Source organism: Sus scrofa, chromosome 9 (genome assembly GCF_054392235.1).
Source record: "Sus scrofa isolate SSC_HxYL_T2T_F1_AM1 chromosome 9, Sscrofa_HxYL_maternal_Yorkshire_Landrace_v2.0, whole genome shotgun sequence".
NCBI lineage: Eukaryota > Metazoa > Chordata > Mammalia > Artiodactyla > Suidae > Sus > Sus scrofa.
In genome coordinates this window covers 25974879-25997475 of record NC_139391.1, presented here as the reverse complement: position 1 = coordinate 25997475, position 22597 = coordinate 25974879, and the positions used below count along the sequence as shown (strand labels likewise).

Here is a 22597-nt window from a genome sequence, read left to right as displayed (position 1 = left end):
AAACCAGTGATGGTGGGAGCTCGGCTCCCCGCCTTCCCCCCACCTACCCGTAGTTGGGGTTGAGTGGGGTTGCACGAGGTAGAGTTTGGTCATGCTTGTGGCTATGGCCCCTCCTAGCTCCTGAATGACAGGCCCCCTTTTCCATCCATCTGTCTGTCCGTCCCTCCATCCATCCATCCACCCACCTACCCATACGATCTTCCGAGCTGCCTCAATCCTCAGCTGTCCCATGGGAGGCCACGTCACCAATGTGCATGGCGCCTGGTTTTTCGCTCCCCTGCACCATCTTGGTCGTTCCCCTTGAAAGCTGCTCCTGCTGTCGCAAACCAGGGGCTCTGTCTCTCACCCACTCCCGTGTTCCTCCCAGCGGAGGGAGCCTCGACCTGCTGTGGAGTGATGCGGTCTGACGCGGGCCATTCTCCCACCGCCAGCCAGGCTGCTGTCTCGAAAAAGAAGATCTCTTCTGCCCGAGACCTTCTAATCAGTCTTGGAAGTTTTATTTTTGTTATATTTGTGTTAGGGCTTATTTAAATGCAGGAAATTTAATTAATTTACATGAATGCTGTGCTGTCTTACTCTGTGAGCACATGGGAAGACTCTTACAGGGGTTCGAGCAGCTTAATCTAGAGGTATCTAACGATTTTCTTTCCCTGGCTTCTCCTTTAAAGAACTGCAGAAGGTTCCATCCATGGAGGCGGCAGAGCACAATGCTTTATTGCCATGTGGAATTGTCTAGCTAAATGCGATTTTTTAAAAAATGGCTCAACTTTTAATTAGAAGGCTGATTGTTGAATGACATTTTGATTTGTCCTTTGATAGCAGAAAGTAGACCCATCGCATGATGGGAAACCAGGTACTGGCCCAGAAGGAGGCATATTAACTTAAGAGCAGGATGGGATTTCAGTGAGTCATTGTTTTCCTACAATAGGCTGTCTCCTCTGGTCTTTGTGTTGAGAGAGACCTTCCTCTGTGTCAGTTCCACCTCAGATGAACATTTTCCTGGAGGAGATTCTAACTTGGAGTAACCTGGACGGGGTGGCAGCTATGCTCCGTCTGTGGTGTAACCATCGGGGCACAAGACTAGATACCCAGAGCCTCGTACTGGTATCTAGACTGGACTCACTGAAAACATCAGTGTCAGGAAATCAGCAGACCTGTTATGATGCTTGAATTGAAGAAAATACACTATTTCACGTCCTACAGGTGGTGGGTTGCAAATCCTACTTCACTTCCCCTGGTGGTGGGTTGCAAATCCCCTTTTACTCTGAACATGACTGTTTTCTCAGCCCCAAGGCCGTATCTGCTTTACTCCTCAAGGTCATCTGAGAAGCAGCCTGCACGGGTCCCAGCCGAGCAAGCTGACCCCGTGTGGTCACCCCACTGTGAGCTGGCACAGACAGGCTGGAACAACTCCTGTTATACCTTTGATAACAGTCACTGAAGTGGCTCCCACGTTTCACTCTTGGTTTCCTTCTGCCACAGCCCCTCCCTAGACGTCCCCTCCCACCCCATAAGGTGCACAGCTGTTCATTCCCTTTTTCCAAGTCAGAATCTGGGGAGACGTCTGTTAACCCTCACCTTTCTCTTCCTCCAAATCACCACGTCCTAAAGGAGCTTCTCCTAAAGCTGATCTTTTTTTTTTTTCCTCTCTTTTTAGGGCCGCACCCGCGGCATATGGAGGTTCCAGGCCAGGGGTCGAATCAGAGCTACAGCTGCCTGCCAACAGCCCAGCCACAGCAACACCAGATCCGAGCTCTGTCTGCAATCTACACCGCAGCTCAGGGCAACACCGTGTCTTTAACCCACTGAGTGGGGCCAGGGACTGAACCCGCGTGTGTCCTCATGGTTACCAGTTAGGTTCGTAAGCCACAATGGCACGCCATAAGGCAGCTCCTGAACTCATCTGCCACCCTCCCGTGTTCGTCTCTCAAGTCCCGCGACATTATCATTTTTGTCGGTCCCTGCAAAGGCCTTTGAATTGGTTGCCCTTCGTCCCCTCTCCCTCCATTCTGCTCTTGGCGTTGGACCCAGAGTGATCTTTAAAAAGCCTTGTCATACCATTTCGTTTCCTTTGCTCAAACCTGTCAGTGACCTCTTCCTGCACAGGGATGTGCCCAGAAGGGCCCATGGGGTTGAGGGCAGGTGGCTGGCAGCCCCTGGCTGGAGATCCCACAGCGCTGTTGCCGGCCCGGCAGAGGAGGTCGTGAGGCACTTTTCCCCTTTTCTCTTGACGTCCTCGGCCGACTGCGGTGACTCTGATTTCCAAGTGCAACACGATAACCGTCAGGCTCGTGGAGGTGCCCTTAGAATGGAGACGGTGTTCTGGGAAGTGGTACAGGGAGTGACGTGGGCCTCCAAACCCCAGAACAGCAACTCTCAGAACACAGAGATGGACCGCTGTTTCATTTTAAGCCTTAAGAAGTAAATAACCAGTGTGTAATCGACTAAAATTTTAATACCTGGGCTATTCTCCAAGCACCTCCCCTCCCCAATATTTTTTGTTTTTTGTTTTTTTTTTTTGTCTTTTGTCTTTTTTGTTGTTGTTGCTATTTCTTGGCGGCATATGGAGGTTCCCAGGCTAGGGGTTGAATCGGAGCTGTAGCCACCGGCCTACGCCAGAGCCACAGCAACGCGGGATCCGAGCCGCGTCTGCAACCTACACCACAGCTCACGGCAACGCCGGATCGTTAACCCACTGAGCAAGGGCAGGGACTGAACCCGCAACCTCATGGTTTGTAGTCGGATTCATTAACCACTGCGCCACGATGGGAACTCCCCCCTCCCCAATATTTTGACATAACAATGTGCACATATTTAGCTCAGGAAATCATGAGTAAAACTTGGTTGCAGGCCAGTAGAAGAAAGGATTGACATCCTACAGAGGAAAAAAAAGCAAATGAAATATCAGCGCACAGTTTTCCTTTTTACAGATGTTTCTCCTATCTTGATGCCTACGTGCTCTCTTCATCTTCATCTTGAGCATTGCTTGTGTGTGTGTGTGTGTGTGTGTGTGTGTGTGTGTGTGTGTGTTGGTGGGTATGGCCATGCACACACAAATAACTCCTGAAAGGGGATTCTTAGTACAGGGACACCCTCCCTTCTCAGGTCTTCCATTCGAGGTAACTAATGGGAATGCTGAAATTCCAGCTTTATTTTTGGCGCACCATAGCCTCAAATTAAGACAACTTGTATGTGGTCTTATATTTAGAATTTTGAATGATGCCAGTTCGGTGGCTTGCTCTGATGAGTCACGGGCACAGTTTGTCATGGGAATCACAAGTGAGGGGGGTCTTAGTACAGCGTGGTGAGCGCTGTGGTGGAGTTTGTTACCGGGTGTCGTGGGAGCACGGAGACAGCCCCTCCTCACCTTGGGGACTGGAAAGTTGTGAAATGCTTTCAAGAGTATGTGACCCTTGAGGTGGGTCTTGAAGGAGGAGTTTGCCAGGTGGAAGGGAGAAAAGACGTGGAATAGGACCTTTCAGATAGCGGCACAGATGGGGCCCCCAGAAGTCAGCAAGAGCACGGCGCACCCAGAGGGCTTGCGAGGAGGACTGTCGTGGCCACTGCATTTGGAGGCGTAGGCTGGGCTGGGGGCTGACCGGTGGGCAGGGTCAGACCCTGCAGTGGAACCCCCCTGAAGGACTTGAGGATCCTGGATCAGGTTTGATTTTACAGTAGGGATTCTTTCTCAGGCTTCCCCTGAATGGCAGTGATCCGGTTTAGCCACGCAAGACCTTTTTATCAGTTCCTGCGGGTGTGGGGCTCAACATCCCACGTTTAAGGTATGGCTACAGGCTATCCACTGATAATCCCAAGGGCATCATCATAAGTTGCTGAAATGTTTCTGGTGTTGAATTACAGTCCGCCCTCTGTATGCTTGGGTTCTCTGTCCGTAGACTCAGCCAACCACAGATTGAAAATATTTGAATAAAAGATTCCAGGAAAAAGAAATTGCTGTAAGGAAACATCTGGGTATGAGTTGATTCTGGCTAAACCAGCCCAATGAAATTCTGGCAGCAGGCAGGCCAGGGCGATTAGACTTCACCTGGGGAAGAGTGGAGACTGAGGAACCGGATTAGTTATCTTGGGTGATCAGATATGGAGGAGGGGGAGTTAGTGCTCAGATGACCGAGCAGGATTCTTGCTAAAACTAAATCAAGATGGAAGTCTACAAGTCAAGGGCTAATTGAAAAGGGGTTCAGAGGAGCCCGATTAGAGTTTGGTCAAGGAGGGAATCGTTGTCACATGGCTTATGAAAGAAAACGGCTTCTTTGATCTTTGGTCTCTTGGTCTCAGCCAAGTCTCACTATCAAAGTGCCACCCACCACCGCCCTTCAGACTTTGTGCATGTCTTCTCGTGTGCACATCGCATTTGTTATGGTGGAATCTAAGTCCCTCTTTATGATCTAGACGAGGAGCCCGGAAGCTGCGCCACGTGGGCCAGGATCAGCAGTTGCCTGTTTCTATACAGTTTGATTGGAAGGGAGAAAAAAAAAGTTTCAGAAAATTTCGAAAGGCAAAAATTGAATTTGTCACGTACCAGCAATTATTCGCATGGAATTTACATCGTGTTAGGTATTAGAAGTAATCTAGCAGTGATTTACAGTATACAGGAGGATGTGCCTAGGTTGTATGCGGATATAACCACTTAGGCTCCCATGGAGCATGGACTTATGCAGGCCACAGATTTTACATAGATCTTGGAAATGGCACTCTAAAAATGCACTGTCACCGCTGTCTTGAATTTGTGACCGTTTTTAATTGCTAGGAATCGAGATGTTTAATTATCGGTTACTGTTAGCTTGACTTTCTCATTATTAGTTTAGGCACCATGTGGTTGCATGTTTACCTTGAACTGTGAGGTGGTGCTTACCTACGCTGGGGATCTTTTTTGGCTAACGAGTTTCCAACAACTAGACTTGAAGATATGCATGAGGTTAAAAAAAACAAAACAAAAAACCCCCCAAAACTGTGTATGAGGTTTGAAGAAATTTTCCATCCATGTTTGCTAAAGGAGACCTGTGCATCTCTGGCATTAGTTTCTACAGTTAGCGAGGCAGCACAATTACTGCTGCAGACATTTTGCTGGGAAGGGAAAGTATGGGGTGGAGGGGTCCACAGCCATCCATGGGCAGAGATTCAGAGGGATGTAGAAGTGTTTGTACTATTTAGGGCTTGAGACAGCAGCCAGGCAAGGCAGGGAGACAGGTTAGCTGTTGCAGAAATCCGCATGAGCCAGACGAGGGCCTGACCTACTGGCCACGGGGATAGAGCGGGAGGATGTGTTCAGAGATGTTAGGAAGAGGGACTGGTAGGACTTGGGGGACAATTTGATACAGGGAATGGGTGAGGGGAGGCATCCAGGAACATGCCCAAACTTCTGGCTTGGGCAGCATTAGTAAGAGGAGCAGGCTCAGGTCGTTCAGCAAATACTTTTTGAACCCCTGGTGGGAAAGCTGGGAAAAAATGAAAATTCTTTAAAAAGAAAGGGGAAGAGGGGAAAAAGGCTATTTTAAAGATGTAGGATTAGGGAAAGGGCACCTGCTTTTGACTAAGGGGCCAGGGCATGTTTTCTCGCTGGCCCGAGTGTGTAAAGCAGGCCCAGCGGGGAAGCTCGGGCACAGGCGCCTGGGGCTTGTTCTGCCACCACCTGCAGAGGGACAGGAGTCCCGCTGCTTGATGCCATAGGGGACGGGGCTGGGCTCCACACACTGGGACCGGGAGGCCAGGCCATCACGTCTGTACTGTGTTGTGTTGGCACAGGGCCCCTGAAAGGCATGTTTGTTAGAGGATTAAGATCAGACCACGGTTTCAGTGAAATCATACTGTCTGGAGCCTGAGGAATTAGGAGGATGGCGGTGGGGAGACGTGTGGGGTGAGATGGTGAGGCCCTCGGTGGGGGCAGGGAGAACACATGGCCTCTGGGGGTCTGGACGGCGTTGATCGCATTTGGAAGTTGGGTGGGCTGGGGTGTGGCATCTGGAGTCAGTGTGGAAGAAGAATCAACCCCTAGTTAGCTGAACAGGAGCAGTGGGGTGGCCCAGGAAGGCGGCGTGGAAGGTGACCGCGTTGCCTTAGGTGGCAGCTGCCGCGCAGTGGTCAGCAGGGGCCCAACTCATTGCGGATGGGGCCGCTCCGTGGAGCCCACGGTGGGCCGGTGGGCCGCCAGCAAAACCAGCAAACCTCGTCTTTAGCACCTGAAAGCCTCTCGTTCTGTGCCCTTTGCCCAGACAGTCCTTGTTGATTGCTCAGCTTGATAGACCGGCTTCGCGTTCAGTGAAAGAGGTGACATTCAAATCAAAGATCAAATGTTGTTCACTTTGTTGGCGGCAAACTCCACTTCAGCAGCCCGAGTTCACTGTCTAGAGGGGCCATTCTGCTGCCTCTACCCCAAATCAAGACTCCAGAGACTCACGCCAGAGAACTTGGAGCCACCGCTGGGTAAATGTTGGGTAGCAGCTTAGTTTGCCGCCTGCCTTTTGCAGAATATTTGAGTTTGGGCAGCGAACAAGGCCTGCGCTGGAGCACAGATGATGGGCTTTGAGAGGTTCATCCGTGGGTCTGTAGCGTCCTCTTTGGGGTGGTTGTCTCGCCTCCTCTACACCTCCTGTCCTCACCGAACACCAGCCGCTGGCCCCTATGGTCCTGGCACAAAGGGATGCTCGTCTCAGCCCTCCTGCCTCAGGGCTCTTTGCTCCATCCCAGCCTGGCCCCTGCTCCTGCTCCAGGCTTGCTCCGGCCTTTCCTCAGTCCTCTGCTTGCTAATCAGAGGTGCAGCCCCTGAGACGTCCCACTTTACATCATGTCTCCTCTGCCACCTTTCTTAGCACTTCACTCCTTGACACCCCACGTGTTTGTCTCTCGTCTCCCTCCCTTTCCTGGAAGATGTGTTCCATTGGAGCCAGAGCTTTGTTTTGTTTATCGTTTACCCCCACTGCCAGGACAGTGCCTGGCGTATCGACCTTGCCCTGCATTGGGTGAGTCGGTGCCTGATCAGATGAACCGTCGCTTCATCAGTCTGTATATTCACAGCAGTTGAGCACTGCCTGATGGGCGGCAGGTGCCTGCTAAGTGATGGAGTGAATTGGTGAATGAGTGACTGTGCTTAGCTCCTCCTTGCACTGAACCCACCAAGGGTCTGTTGAATGAATGGGTGGGTGAGAGGCTGGCCCTCTCGGTGGGGTGCCCCCTTGCTATGTTTGAGGAAGACCCAGGCGTTCATGTGTGGTGCGGCTGCTGTTTGCATTTGAAGATTCAGTGGGACCCTCTCTTTCTCAGTATGTCTGCCATCCGCCCGGCGCTGTAATTAACTGGCTGTGATTTAGCTTAGAGATGAATTTTTCATTTTAAAGATGCCATAAACAATGGGTGATTGTGATATCCTGGTTGTTAATGAAGTTCCTGCCCAAGAGCACGTGGGGATGGAGCAACACGTCTAGGAGAGAAGGGCTGTTGGCCCAGGCCTGGCCGCGGAAGCGTGTGGGGGGCGGCGGAGTTCGGGCAGACGTGGGGCTCATCATGCCAGGGGGCTCCTCCGTGTGTGGGCAGAGCCTCAGGGTGAGCGTGGGTCCCATTTTACCCAACGCTTTGGGGGAAGTAACATCTGAAGGATGTTAAAATGAACGTGGCTGTTGGTTGAAGTCGGCAGGGTGGTTACAAGCAGGGTTCTGGAACCAGACTGAGTAGGTTTGAATCAGGCCCACCACTTACTTCGTGGTCCCGGGCGAGTTACACGACCTCTCAAAGCCCTGTTTCTCGTCGCCTCTAAGATGGGAGCCTGGGACTCGGTAGAGCCTCTCTGGCGGGGGGTGTCGTCCGCGTTCAGTGAGAGCCAAGGTGGGCGTGAGGACACCGAGGACACTGCAAGGGCTGATGTCAGGTATGATTGCTTGACTTTTTTTTTTTTTTTTTTTTTTTTTGTCTTTTGTCTTTTTTGTTGTTGTTGTTGCTATTTCTTGGGCCGCTCCCACGGCATATGGAGGTTCCCAGGCTAGGGGTTGAATTGGAGCTGTAGCCACTGGCCTACGCCAGAGCCACAGCAACGCGGGATCCGAGCCGCGTCTGCAACCTACACCACAGCTCACGGCAACGCCAGATCGTTAACCCACTGAGCAAGGGCAGGGACTGAACCCGCAACCTCATGGTTCCTAGTCGGATTCGTTAACCACTGCGCCACGATGGGAACTCCTGATTGACATTTTTAAATAAAAGAGGAGACAATTAAAATTTTATTCTTGAGAGTTCCCATTGTGGCTCATTGGGTTAAGAACCCGACTAGTATCCATGAGGATTTGAGTTTGATCCCTGGCCTTGCTTAGTGGGTTAACGACCCAGCTCGGATCCCGCGTTGCTGTGGCTGTGGTGTCGGCTGGTAGCTGCAGCTCCAGCTCTGATTCAACCCTACCCTGGAAACTTCCACATGCCGCAGGTGCAGCCCTAAAAAGAAAAAGCTTTTTTCACTCTTGCAGTGGCTTTGCCCTGGATCTGGCCTCCAGGAGTGCATGTCTAAATCCCCTCTGCCATATTTGAGATGGAAAAGTTAGAGAAGCACTGCCTGAAAAAAATAGGAAAAACAAAACAGTGCATACAATTGGCTGGTATGCTCTCTTCAGGAATTTCCCCCGCTCTTGCCTTAGTCTTGAGCTGCCACCGAGTTGAGCTGTCCTTGGCAAAGTGATAAATTAGGGATGCTTCCTTTTAGTACCTGATGTCTTAAAAGTACCTAATTGAATAGCAGATGAGTTGAAGGAACTTGCAGGTCTGGATAATGAATTGCCATTTACAGAAGGACGATACCTAAAAGATCCTGTACCTTTTCCAAGGGTTTTCATTACTTCCATTTCATCCTCATAAGAGCCTGGTATTCCTCCAGGCAGGACTGTCAGGGTGTTTCTGAGACTTCTCCTGGGACCAGGGTTGCGACATTGACCAGCCCTCCCTGGGGGAGGTCTTCTCCGTCCAGGTCCAGTGTTTTTCAACGGCAAGTTACCTCTGTCAGTGGATTGAACTGGCATGTTTTCTAATGAAATGAAACAAAATAGAAACTATCAGGATGTGTGGCGTATAACAAGCTTACAGAGCATCAGGTAACACTCTGGTTGTAGTTGTTCATTGTGCACTGCTATTAATTATATTTCTTTCTGTGCATCCTTTCTTTCTTCTTCTTTTTTTTTAATCCTTTTTTTAGGGCCGCACCCATGGCACATAGAGGTTCCCAGGCTAGGGGTCGAATTGAGGCTACTGCTGCCAGCCTATGCCATAGCCACAGCCTTAACCCACTGAGCAAGGCCAGGGATCAAACCTGCGTCTTCATGGATTCCAGTCAGATTCGTTTCCGCTGAGCCACGACAGGCACTCCCTTCCTGTGCTTCTTAATTGTCTCAAGAGACATTGTTTGGGACCCTCTTGGAGGAACTTCTCCTTACCTCACTTCTGTTCACCTGTCTGCTTTGTCCTTTCTGTGGTGGAGTTTGCTCCAGGTCAGCCAGTTACAGCAAATGGCTGTGCTGGAGGTTGCTGATGGCTGACTCTGTCTATGAAGAAAGGCAGTGGGCCATCTGGGTTAAATAACAAGATCCACCAAAGGCCTGGCGTCTGTCCCCGTCTTCACTGAGAGGAGCTTCACTGGTTCAGTAGCACCTCGAGAGCTTCGCGGAATCGCAAGGCAGGTGGCAGAGAGCCAGTGTTTCCTTAAGGCTGGTGGGGGTGGGGGGAGCCTTCACCTCTGGGTCTGGCGGGGAGCGTGTGGGGACCCGCCTGCGCTCACATGGCCCTTTTTGTTCTCTGAGACCAGCAGGAGAGGCCTGGGAGATGGGACAGTAACTTGAACAGAGCAAGTGAAAGGCGCAGAATTGAGGGTCCATAGAGTTGGCAGCTCCTAAGCTCAATGTGTGCTGAGGGCAAGGGGAGCGCACGTGGGGGAGCCAGCTCCTTGGACAGGCCGCTTGAGCTCCTAACAGGCAGCAGTTCAGATGCCTGGTCCCCTGCCAGGCGCGTCTCTTTTGTAATCTCATGTCATCCTCACATTGTCGTCCTCCCACGGTGTCATGGTGGCCTGACAGAATCCCCTCTGTCAACCCCATCCCCTGGTGCCACCCCCTCTCGCCTGATGTTGAGATCCGAGGCCTCCGACCGCAGGTGTGCCCTGCGCTGCAGGCGGTGACCTGGTCGTCCTCTCTGCATCCATCCTCCTCGACTGTTTCATGGCCGCTCTCCCTTCAGACTCTAACATCCCCTCTGTCTTCCTGCCTCCCAAGCCGATGACATTCTTCCCATGTCACTGAGAACCAGCAACAGCCAGCTGAGAACTTGCGCAGACTCTGGCCATCCCGTGGGGCCCTGTGCGGGACCAGCCCGGCTGACAGCTCCCCCTGGGAGGCTCAGCATCCCCTCTTTTCCCTTCCTCCCCCTGGTCTGTTTTCCCCGGTAACACAAACATTCTATCACTGCCTTAAAAACAGGCAGCACAAAACTCCTGCCCTCCTATCCCCGTCTAATTCTGCCTGTTTCATAGTGATGGAGGTGATGATGATACAGACATTTACGTAGTGTTTAGCATCGACCAGGCACTATTCTCCTATGTCAGTTCTTTTGGGGATTGTCACCCCCGTTTTTCAGATGAGAAGTCAGAGGCTCGGATTAAGGCCCTTGCCTGAGGTCGAAGGACTGATAGGTGGCAGAACGGGGATTGCAGCGCAGACACTCCGTCCCGCCTTGAGAAGCGTTGCTGACTGGTGGCCTCCGGTCTCCAATGCACTCCCTCCCGCTCTGGGACCTGCTCAGATCCGGGCCCCTCCCCACCTCACCACCCAGATTCTCCTCTCAAGTCACCCATCACCTGCACACGACCAAACCTAGTGCGCGGCTCCTTCCTCCTGGAACTCTCTGTGCCCTTGCTTCCCTGATGCCGTCCTCTTGTGGTTTTCTTCCTTTCACACCTTTTTAGTCTCTTTTACTGGTTCCCCTTTGATTGTCCAAGATCTAAGCGTTGGATTGCATGGGTCCTTCCCTGCCCAGCAGCTGGAGGGGCTGCTGACAGCCCCGTCTCCAGCCCAGCTCTCTCCTTGAGGCACGGCTCATGCATGCAGCTGCTCGCCTAGGGTCGTTACAGGACGGCTTATCTTCCCGAGGCCCCTTCAGGGCGCCTCCCTTCCTGCTTCGCCAAAGAGACCGAGTCTTTTTTTGTTTGTTTGTTTTTTTTTTTTTTTTTTTGCACACTGCATTTCGGTCTGCTGGTGGATCATGTTGGCTCTCAATTCCAAGGGCATTCAGTACCTGATTGCTTTTCCCCCCATCTGCCCCTGCCCAGGACCAAGCCACCAGGTCCCTCCTGGAGAGCTCTTGGCACCTCCAGCAGTCTCCTGGCCTGCAGCGATGCCCTGGGTGGGCAGTCATCTAGCCGTGCTCTTCCGCAGCCCAAGCAGAGCCCTCCAGGGGCCTCCATCTCACACAGGTCACTTCCTCACCTCCTTTGAGTCTCTTGTCTGGTGCCACTTTCTCATAAAGCCTTCCTCGACTGGCTTCTCAAAATGTGCAGCCTGTGTCCCTCGCCCCCTTGTTTTCTCGCACCTCCTGGCCTCATCTGACACGTATGCGTTCATTTGGTGGTTGTCTGTCTCCCACATTCCCTGTAAACTGCCTGAAATCAGCATTTTGCCTGTCCTGCTCACAGCTGTATCCCCAATATGCGCCAGTGTGTCGTAGATGCTCAAAAAGTATTTGAATGCTAGGTATGTTTATCCCTGTTTTGCAGATTGAGTAATCGAAGGTCTGAGGGGTTAAGCTGCTTGCCACAGACCCTGAAGTGCCAGTATATGGATTAAAATTCAGACATGAGCTTAATTGCTCTGTATGCTCCTTTTTCTTTCTCTCTGTCTCCTTCCTTCCTTCTGTCTTTTTGGAGGCACTCGTAGCATGTGGAAGTTCCCAGGCCAGGGATCGCACCCGTGCCGCAGCAGTGACCCAGGCCCCTGCAGTGACAACACTGGATTCTTACGCTGCTGCACCACAAGAGAACTCCTTTATGCTCCCTTTTCTTGTTAAAAAGGACAGTAATAGGTAAGACGCAGATTTGCCATGAGGAGGACATGAATACTGCACAGGAAAACACTTTGCGGGAATGTTACTTATTCAATTTATTGAGAACCTTAGCTTTTTGTGTCTGTTTTATTCCACAACCCGCCTGAAAGTTCTTTTGTGTTCTCGGGTTTTTATTTAGGAGTAGCTGACACTGTCCCACCAAACTGCAGGAGAAGCCTGCGTGTGTGTTTGTGTCTCTCTGTGGCTCTGATCTTCCCCACAGGCCGTCCGGTCCAGAGCCCCCCTGATGTCAGCCGCAGGGCGCAGGAGCCAGGAGCCGAGGTGCGTGGCTGTCACTGTTTGCTCACGTCTGTGCTCCTGGGAAGGCGCGCATGTTCTCAGCAGCTGCTTCTCGCTGTCAGGAGCCCCATCTTGCACAATTCTCCTGGAGGTCTGCCCGCCCCTGCACAGACTGGAGTGAGGTGATCACTGGCCCACGATGGCTAAATACCAGGGACACAAAACGAAGCGAGTGCACTCAGTGAGCCGCAGAGCTGCTGCTCTCAGCGCGCAATTTGTGTTTTCCTGAACTCGGGGTCTGCTCACTGGGCTCACGGCAGAGGCATGGAGCAGTTCTGCCTCCTCATGCCTCACGTCCTGGTGATGACATAGCCAAGCTGGTGGAGATCCGTGCCCGCCCCCCATGCCCTTCTTATGGTTGTTGACTCACTTGCGCCCCTGATCTGGAGGAGGACAGTGCAGCCCTCTTCTCGGCAAGGCCCTTACACTGCCTCTTCTGGGGACAGGGGACCTGGGGGCTTTGGAAAGGTGCTCAGCGTGGAGGAGGGGTGGGCAGTCGCTGGCCTCTCTCCCTAGGAGTGGTCCTCGGGGGTGAGGGGTCACCTCCTGAGCCTGGTTCTTGTGCTTACATTGATGGCGTGGGGAGGAAGGGGTACCACCAACACAGTCCACAGCCCTTGACATTGTGGCCAGGACATGCTGTTCTCAGTGGGTGCCCCTCCAACAGCCGGTGACATCCTGGGGGCCTTCTTTCTGAGCAGCCTGGCCCACAGTGAGAATTCAAGCCAGACGCTGTGTGTCTTTAAGCCCAGGATGGCTGCCCGGCCCGGGGCCAGCTCTCAGGGCACCTTCCAGGCGTCGGGGCAAGTCTGGCTGTAAGGAACAGGCTTTATCCACGGCCAAGTGAGCCAGGTTGTGGAGGGCCTGTGCCCCCGCTCACACATCCTCCTCCGAGTCCTCAGTCTCCAGAGCCGATGGGAGGAGCCAGCCCTGGACTCCTGACTCTGTGTCCCCTCACTGCATGTGCTCCTAGGGCTGGCCCAGCCACCTGGAGGTAGCTGGGTGGGGTGGGAGACAGAGCTCGGTCTTCACTGCCTGGGCCCTTCTCTGAGCCTCAGTTCCCTGTCTGCCAAAGGGGATGAAGGCCGCAGTGAGGTCGTGTGCTTGGGGAGGGCTTTGGTGCGATAGCCAGACAGTGAGCCGTCAGAAGTGATGGCCGCTGTTCTTAAGTGGCTGGGAGCACTGTGGGGGTCATGCGGAGAGGATGGGTAGACTTTGGAATTCGGTCCGAGTGCAAATCCTCATTCCATTCATTCGTTCAGTATTTAAGGAGTGATTGTTAGGGATTTTACACTGGGGTTGAGAATGAGCTGGTCTCCTAATCGTCTCTGGTCTTGGGCAAGTCACCATACTTTCCTGAGTCTCAGTTTTTCATGTAGAATGGGGGTGAAATACCAATCTTGTATGAGAATGAACTGAGCGTTTGTAAGTGGTAGCTAGCTGGCTTATTATTTTCTGCTATAACCTTTTCTCCTCTACTGCAGAACTTTCTGCTGTAACTGTCATTAGTACATAAGATGAATGGCTTTTCCTAAACCCTTCCAGCTGTGGTGTTCAATCCAGAGATGCTTGTTGAGCACCTGCTATGTGAAGAGGCATCCTGCCGGCCCAGGAGGATATTATCACTAGGAAGACGCATTTGTCGTTACCCGAGGAGCGCATAGTCCGGTGGTGACATCAGCGGCCCAGCCGGTTAGGCGGTGGCCCCTGGTCAGTGCTGCAGTGATGGCAGAAACTGGGTGCTGAGAGGGCACCGAGGAGGGAGTGCTGAGGGCCAGGCACGCACGTAACCAAGGAGGAGAGAGTCTGCGGCAGGCGGAGGCCCATGCACGGGTAGAGGGCCCTGGGCAGAGTGTGTTGGGGTGCCCTCGGGGTGTTGGCAGCTGTGGGTCATGTGAGGTGCGGTGAGCCCGGAGAGCTCCGTTAGGGCTGGGTTGTGAAGGCCTGGATAGCCTCACCTCTGTGAGTCGAGGCCGTGGTGTGCAAAGCTCGCAAGAGGGCTGATTGCAGTGCTTATTGCATGCGGCCTGCACGGCTCTGTCCAGTTAAAGTGTCCTGTGGGCCCCTCACGGAATTAAAAAATTTTTAGTAGCCCACATTAAGATCATAAAAAGAAAACAGGTGAAATTTACTTTAATAGTATATTTTATCAAACCCGGTATATCTAAAATATGATTGTTTCATGTCATCAGTGTAGAGGCTTTTCATGAGCTATTTTGTATTCTTTTCTTTGATACTAAGTCTTCAAACTCTGGTGTGTGTGTGTCACATTGCAGTAGAGCTCAGTTTGAACCACAGCCACGTTGCCAGTGCTGGGAGCCACATGTGGCTCGGGGCTGTCGTATCGGGCAGCGCGGGTTTAGCCCCTCTGGGATTGATGGGTGATCCCGAACCTTCCCTTGCTGGCCCCAAGCCCACCACCTTCTCCCGTCAAGGCTCTGGGCAAGCCTGCCCAGCAGTGGATTGGTGACTGGTGGTTCTCTGCAGGGAGGAGGGAAAAACGGGAGGCGGCGTGCCCGTCATCCAGAGGGTTTTACGGTACAAAACCCAAACCAAAGAGGCAGTGTGTGTGTGTGGGAGGGGAGCAGAATTCCCTGTTATCTCCCTCCTTTCATGCATTCGCCCTGGACAAACCTCGCGGCAGAGCGAGTCACTCTGTACCATGCTCAATAGAGCATCTGGTCTGGCCTCTTAATGCTTCGGATAATACTTCAGTCTTTCTCATTTTTTTCGATAACTCTGCAATGGAATAAGGTTTTCTTATCCCATTTTACAGAGGAGGAAAGTCAGGACATGAGACCCTGCCCAGGGTCATGTAACCAGACCTGGCAGGACCGAGGCTCAGACCTGACTTCAAACCCACATTCTTACCTCTGCTCCTGGCTGTCTCCCTAATAGTCCATCCCTAATACTGGATGTACGTTATGATTTCTAAGTGAGAAGAAATACACACAAAGATTTTTTAAATTTGTTTTCTTATTAAAGTATGGCTGATTTATAATGTTGGGCCAATTTCTGCTGTACCGCAGTGACCCCGTCATGCATATAGCTACATTCCTTTTCTCACATTTCTATCTTCCATCATGTTCTAGCCCGAGAGACTGGCTCTAGTTGCAATAAGCATGTGTGTACACATGTGTATGTATATACACCCACTTATAGAGAAGCGATGGGAAAGCTCACAGAAAAATAAGCTCAATGATTCTATCTGAAAAGATGTGTTTCCCTACCCACTTCCTCTCTGCCTCCTGTCCCCTGCCCACATACACATGGGACCGGTTGGAATGTTCCAGTGCTGATCAGTTGCCGTGGGCTGCGTGGGGGAGGGGGCGTTGGTGGAACTCAGGTGTTTGTGAAGCTTTCTGTTTCCTTGGTTGAGGGAGCTCGAGGCTGTGGGGTGGCCAGGTGGCAGTCACGGTTGGGTTGTAAAGCTGGAGCTGAGCTAGTGGCTTTTCCGTCCTGTTTGGGTTGCTTGCTGGGAAGGGGCTGGACTGCCCTTCATCTTTGATTTCCTCTCTTCGAGGGGCTGGTGAGCAGTGATGTGGTCCTAAGGTGGGTAAATGGCTGGGAAGATCCATGGGGTGGCCCTAGAGGATGGTGCCGATTCAGACCTCGGGGCCAGACAGCTGTGGGTTTGACCTCCAACTCTGCCACTCCCTGATTTGGTGACAGTGGCAGGGCTTTGGACTCATTTGTAAAACTGGAGTAGTCATTTTCACCAGGGTTCTTTTATTGGAAGGTACAGAGACCCACTGGATCCAGCTCAAGTTCAAAGAGGCGTGACTCGTAAGATTCAGAAACACGTCCCGTGCCCCAGGGCCAGGAGCCTTTGTAGAACTGGGCCTGGCGGGGGCTGCCCCTCAGAAGGCCCCCCCTGCGCCCCTCTCCTCCCTGCAGCCCGGCTTCCTTGGTTGTCTGCTGGGCATGGCATCAGACGGCTTCCCCAGGGCCCCCATCTGCAGGATTTTCCAGCTTCATTGTCCCTTTTTGTTTCTTAGTTTAGATGTCTGACACAGAGGCTGATTGGCCCAGCTTATCTTTTTGAGGCAAACTACACATTTCCAAAGGTCCTGGCAGAGTCTGGCGGAGCCAGCCCTGGCCCAGCAGGCCGCCTGCTCTCGTCGGCTGATGATGCGATGTGTGTGGTAAGGGGTCCTCCGCCTGCTCAGGAGGAAGTGGGGTGTGGGTATCAAGGATGTAGGAACATCGGCCTTTCGGCCTGGTGCTTCTGTGCTAGGTTTGTTTTTTCACTCACTACAGTGGTTCTTTCATGTCTCGTCTTTCCTCAAGCCTGCCTCCCAAGGCCCAGGTTTGTAGCTGAAGCTCTCTTCTATTTCATTGAGAAAAGAGAAGGCTGTTCCCACGGTGCCCTTCAACCTGCCTTACCCCTTACCCTCTTCTCTGCCTTGCCTCCCTTGGGATTTGAACTCTTGCCTTTGCTTCTCTCCAAGGTGAAGCTGCCTTGTGCCTTCACCTCGTTCCCACGGATACCCCCCTTTGCAGCCTCGGGGTCTTTCCCCCAGTCTGGTAGACCCCTCACACATCCTCTGGCTGCTCTCTGGGCCCACAGGCTCTTCCGGCAGAGCTTCAGACCCGTTACCCAGCCGAGAGCTGTTCCGAGTGCCGAGCGTCGGCATGCAGATCGTGCCTCACCGATCATCCCAAGGTTAAGGAGCTCACGCCGGGGTGTGTGTAGACCAGCTGTGCGTGGTGCACGCTCAGCTCGGCTGACACGCTCTTCACGCGAGACCCTCTCCCTGAAGGAAGCAGCGCCCACCTCGGCGGTCTGGCACAGCTTCTGTCTCTTCTCAGGCAAGTGACAGTTTGTGGCTTAGCCCTCGTCTGAGCCCTCCCCCCACGGCACCGAAGTTCCTCGTGTCACGTCTCCGCGTCGCCGGATGCAGTGGCTGCTGCTTTGTCTTGTCTCAGTGGCGTTTTTGAGGCAGCGCCCTTCTTGACTCTTGGTTCCCAGGAGCCCCACTCTCTTTTCCTTCTTCTCTTGCCTCTCTTCTGCAGGCACCTCTCCAGCCCTTTCCCTCCTTCCCAGGGACGGCGGGCGGGGTGTCCAGGGCTCCGGCGGGGCCCTTTTCTGCATCTCCCTTGTCCTTGGTGAGCTTATCTCTCCCCGTGGCTGATGACATCATCCCAGAGCGAGCTCTTGACTCACGTCCTCGGCCGTGTCCTCACTATTTCCATGGCGATGCCCCCATGGCGATGCCCAAGAGGCGGCGTCACGCGCGCAGAGGTGGGAGCGGGGCTCTTGGTGCTCCTCCTCAGATCCGCCCCCCTCCCGCCAGTCTCCCTTACCCGGCCAGCCAGAGGCTCGAGCTCCAAACCGGAGGTCCAGCCACGAGATCTCTTTCCCTCGGGCACGGTGTCGTCTGTCGTTAGGTCTTGTCTGTTGCACCCTCCCCCCCAGATTACCCCCCCTCCACCCTTGTCTCCATCACCACTGACCCTGTGCTACCTCCCTCTCTGCCTGGCCTGTTCTAAGAGCCTTCCTTTCACTCCCCTGGACGCTGGTCTCCAGGGACTGGCCTCAGGGAGGAGCTTTGTAAAACTTGCACCTCCCGGGCTGAAGTCTTTCGGTGCCTCTTGCTGCTCTTGGAGTAAAACCTGACTCCTCCATGGTCTGCCAGGCCCTGGATGACCTGGCCTCTGCCGCCCCCTCCAGTTCACCTCCTGTCCCCCTCCTGGTCCCTTCCACTCCGTCTGCCTGCCGCTCTGCCCCAGCCTTTGTCCCAGCTGGGCCCGTTCCCGTCCCCTCAGCTGTCATCTGAGAGGTGTTTCCCGCCACCCCACCCCGCTTCAGCCCCAGGGAGAGTGTGGGGCTATGGTTTGAGGTCCAACCTCCAGGTGAGAGCAGGGAGGCCATCCACTGTAGCCCAGCAAAGAACCCAGACTTCAGACCAGTGTGTTTGTCCTTTGGATCCTGACCAGACCTGCACTGGCCCCAGGAACAAGGCTTTTTTTAAGCCTCAGGGAACTTCTGGTTGCATCTTATAAATGTCGGGAGCTGGTCCTCACAGGCGGGCCAAGCTGGTGCCTGTGAGTGTCAGCCACACCTCTGGGGGGGATGCAGACGGGGCCAGGGCAGCCGGCGAGAGTCCACCTGCGTGTGAGCCGGCACGCGGGGGCCTCGGTAGTAACTCGGGGCCTCTGGTGCTGCCTGCCTGCGGATGGTCCTGGGGGGCTCTGTGTAGGTCCCGTCCGGGGCCTCGTGGGGAGGCCTGGAGTGGGCAGTCTGGCGGGGCAGTAGGTGGTGAGGGGCCCCAGCAGGGTCCTTCCTTTTTCGCAGGCTTGATAGGCCATTAGCTCCACAGGGAATGGTTATAAGTCAGAATGCTGCTGATGGCTTGTCTCCTTTTAAACCATTTCGTGAGCTGTGTCAGGGAGCAAAGAGCCCTCGGCTCACAACTTTGGACAAGGGACGCCACCCATTGCTCTGTGAGATACTTTTTTTTTTTTGGCCTTTTTGCCTTTTCTAGGGCTGCTCCAGCGGCATATGGAGGTTCCCAGGCCAGGGGTCGAATCGGAGCTGTAGCTGCGGGCCTACGCCAGAGCCACAGCAATGCGGGATCCGAGCCACACCTGTGACCTACACCACAGCTCACGGCAACGCCAGATCGTTAACCCACTGAGCAAGGCTAGGGATTGAACCCGCAGCCTCATGATTCCTAGTCAGATTCATTAAGCACTGCGCCACAATGGGAACTCCTTGAGATACTCTTAACAGACTAGGGGATGGTTTGTAAGTAAGTCATGTTTCCTCTTGCCCCTTGGTCTCGTCATCTCTGCAGCAGGGGGCGTGAGCCTGCTTTGGCCCCACGCAGACTGTGGGGTGGGCTTCAGTGGCATCAGCTAATGTGGATCCCGTGCCTTCTCTACACCTGGCACTGTATTACCCAGATTCTTGTCCTCACCACTGTCCCGCAAGGGGGACCCCCGCATTGAATCGCCTGGTGGCGGCAGGTCGGGGGGCGTGAGGAGACACTCAGTGAGCTCTGCCCGAGGCCCCAGGGCAGGGGGCTGGCAGGGAGGGAGGAAGTGGGCTCGGCTGGCTGGCCTGGCCTGGCCTGTCTTGGGCGGGCGGGGCGGCTGGGCAGGTGGCCAGGGCGCCACTCTGCATGTTTTCTTTACAAACCCTCATGGGAGGAGTTGTCTTCATTGTTCAGATGATGACATTGAGGCCTCGTGAAGCCCGAAGCCCATCAGCCGGTAAGTGGTATGTCCCGAGTTGGAACCCAGGTCTGCCTGCAAGTTCTCTGATAGGTGTGAAAAGGAGAATTTGTAAAGCCGGGGTTTCCGACATCTGTCAGGTCTTAAGAAGGTATTAGTGGCTCTTTTCAAAAACCTGGTGGAAATTGTACATTTTTGCCTAAATGGGGCTGCCTGGAACTTTGATGTTTGCTTTTGGCCGGTGCCATGTTACCCTGGTGCAATAATTTCGGCCCTCTTGCACCATGAGAAACTCCGCCTGGTTGTGCATAATACGAAAAAAGTTCTGGGGTCCATCTGGGATGAGAGGAGAGAGATTACAGTTCCTCTACCACCAGGGAGGTTCACACAAGGCCTTTCCCGAATCACAATCCACACTCCAGGGCCTGCGACTTGACACGTTCACTTGGGTGTAAATGGGACAGGCCACCCACTGCTCTGGGACAATATTGTGGGCCAGGCCTACACTGTGCCTCTGCCTCCAAGAGTGCCTCCTTCCATGGCAGTCCCCCAGGATATCATGATGGGCATTTGTCTTTTTAATTTCCCTCCCCCTCCTTCACTGTGTTTAGAAAACACTCCCCCTGCTTCTAGAGTTTGGAGGCCTAGGCTGTGGGCATTTTGGGCCTCAGCGAGATTAGTCACATGCATATGCTGATGTGGAAAAGCCAGGAGAATTCATCCTGGAGGCAGTGACGGCAGCTCCATCTGGTGTCCAGGGGCAGTGGTGGTGGCCTCAGCGCCCCCTGCTCCAGCGGCAGTGTCCTGGTGATGCTACAGCCTAGGGCCTCCTCGAGGCCCTCAGGGTGAGTTGGGGTCAGATGACGGCCACACAACCCCTTGTCCTTGTTTCTGAGCCTGGCCCTCTTTCCTGGGGGTCCCGTGAGGTGCCAAAGGCCTCTGCATAAACTCTTTCTCAACTGAAATCAGCCAAGGCCCGCTGCTGTTGCTTAAAGCCCAGAATGAGACTTGTGTGGAGCTGCTGATCTGTAGTTACCCATGGGTTTTATTCATCCGCAGACCCCGACGGCACCGCTCCACCCCTGAGCACCTCCACAGGGCGCAGAACTTAGGAGATCCTAAGTCAAGTGGGTAGCAGCTGGTCTTCCTGATCGTCTCTCTGACCCACCTCTCCACTCCGCCCGCAACCTAGGCTGCACCTCTAGACCACGGGCTCTATGGGCACCGATCTGAGGCCTCTCCTCGTCCTCAGCTCCTTGAGCGGAGCCTGGCACCGCGTTGGTGCTCAGGAAGGTTTGGGTGGGTAGGTAAAGGAGACCCTGAGAAGTCGGTGCCTTTGGGTCCCTGACTGCGGTCAGGCCCTGAGCTCGAGCAGGAAGGGAGCTGTGGGCCTGGAACCTGAAGGCTGCTGGCAGCTCTGTGCTGGAGGTTGGCTGGGGAGCCGGTAGAACAGCGAAGTAAGTAGGTCGAGCCTCGGAGAGGAGGAAGGCGGCCCCTCGCCTCTGAGTGGAGGCGGCATGGTGTCCCCCAGTCCTTTCACGCCACTCTCCTGTCCATATGCGCCCAGGGCCTGGCCGGCCACCCTTGGAGCGGAGAGGCCCGCCTCGGCCCGCCAGTTACCTGTGCCCAGCACACCTGCTGAAGCGCTGACAGCGGTGGAGCCCGGGCTGTGCCCGGCTTGTCCCGGCCGCCTGCCTCGAAGCGGGGCTGACCTCGGCTGCGTGACCTCTGCTGTTCCTAACCCCTGCTCTGCGAATTTGCACGGGTTCTTCCCGGCTTAGCATTTGCCTTGAATTTTGCGACTCCCGTTTCCTCTCACTCTGTTCCTTCCTGATCAGCCTTCTCTCCACAGGAGGTCCTGCGCCTTGACCACACAAGCGTGGCCCTTCCTCCAGACCCCCGCTCCGGACGCGCCCACCTAGCGTCTCCCAGGAACCATGCGGCAGCTCAAGGGGAAGCCCAAGAAGGAGACGTCCAAGGACAAGAAGGAGCGGAAGCAGGCCATGCAGGAGGCCCGGCAGCAGATCACCACCGTGGTGCTGCCCACGCTGGCCGTGGTCGTGGTCCTGATCGTGGTGTTTGTGTACGTGGCCACGCGCCCCACCATCACCGAGTGAGGGCCCGCCCCGAGGGAGGAGGCTCGGGAGGGGAGAGCAGAAGAAGGGCCTTCATCCGCTGCGATTTTCCTGATGCCGAGCTCTGAGCAGGAGCCCCCGTCTCCTCTGGTCTGTGACTTGATTAAAGGTTCTCCACTTTTCTCGGGAGGGAATAGGAAACGTTTTATCAGTGAACGTGCCATACACCTTATGGTCCACTTCATGTGCCTTTCAGACTTCAAAGCCGTGTGTGTGTGTGTGTGTGTGTGTGTGTGTTTCTCGCCTGCAATCGATGTGTAGCCCCACCTGGTGAGAGGAGGCGTCTCTGGGTCACGGATCAGTTGGAATCAGTGCTCACCCCATCCCCGTTGTTTTGAACATGACTTTCCTACACGTGTTCACAATTTCCAAAGGGACTGTGTTTCTTCTCTGTGCTTCATGTGATTTGAAATATGTCGACTCAAAAGTGAAATATTTATTTTTTGAATAAAGGAGATGATAGCCTTAAATTGGATGTTTATCTTGTTTTGCCAGGAGGTGGCCTTGCTCTGTCCGGGGAGCCCCACCCCCGCTGGGCAGTGTCCCTCTTACCCTCCGTCCCCTGGACATTCTCCACCCCCCTCCACTCCCTGCTGGGAGTCACTTCTGGTGGTAAAATTGTGCTATTTAACTAGCTCTTTTTAAGATTGATAGACTCTTGAGAGGCCCCAAAAGGGCATTCATTGATCTGTTTCAGCAAAATAAGGTTCTAATTGGAATGTGACCGCAAGTGCCTTTTACACTAGTTAGCAAACGGCAAACACGGACATGGTCCTGGAGGTAAAGGTCGGACTTGGTTCTGTTCCTTCTGGAAGGGTGCAAACTGGCGACGGTCCAGCTGAGTTGTGATGCAGATTGGCTGTGCTGGAGGGTCGCTCCGTTGTACTGAGGGCGTCATGAGCCAT

At 53.9% G+C, this 22597-nt stretch overlaps 1 protein-coding gene across 1 annotated transcript in view; it reads left to right on the top strand.

The window, feature by feature from the left end:
* Nucleotides 1-22162, top strand: part of SMCO4 (single-pass membrane protein with coiled-coil domains 4) — a 65059-nt gene extending 42897 nt beyond the window's left edge. Inside the window, exon 2 of the mRNA XM_084975673.1 lies at nt 21410-22162. Within this exon, the coding sequence (XP_084831799.1) occupies nt 21495-21674 (180 nt within the window). The 5' untranslated portion in view covers nt 21410-21494 and the 3' untranslated portion in view covers nt 21675-22162. The remainder of the gene's footprint in view (nt 1-21409) is intronic.
* Nucleotides 22163-22597: the final 435 nt, after the last annotated feature.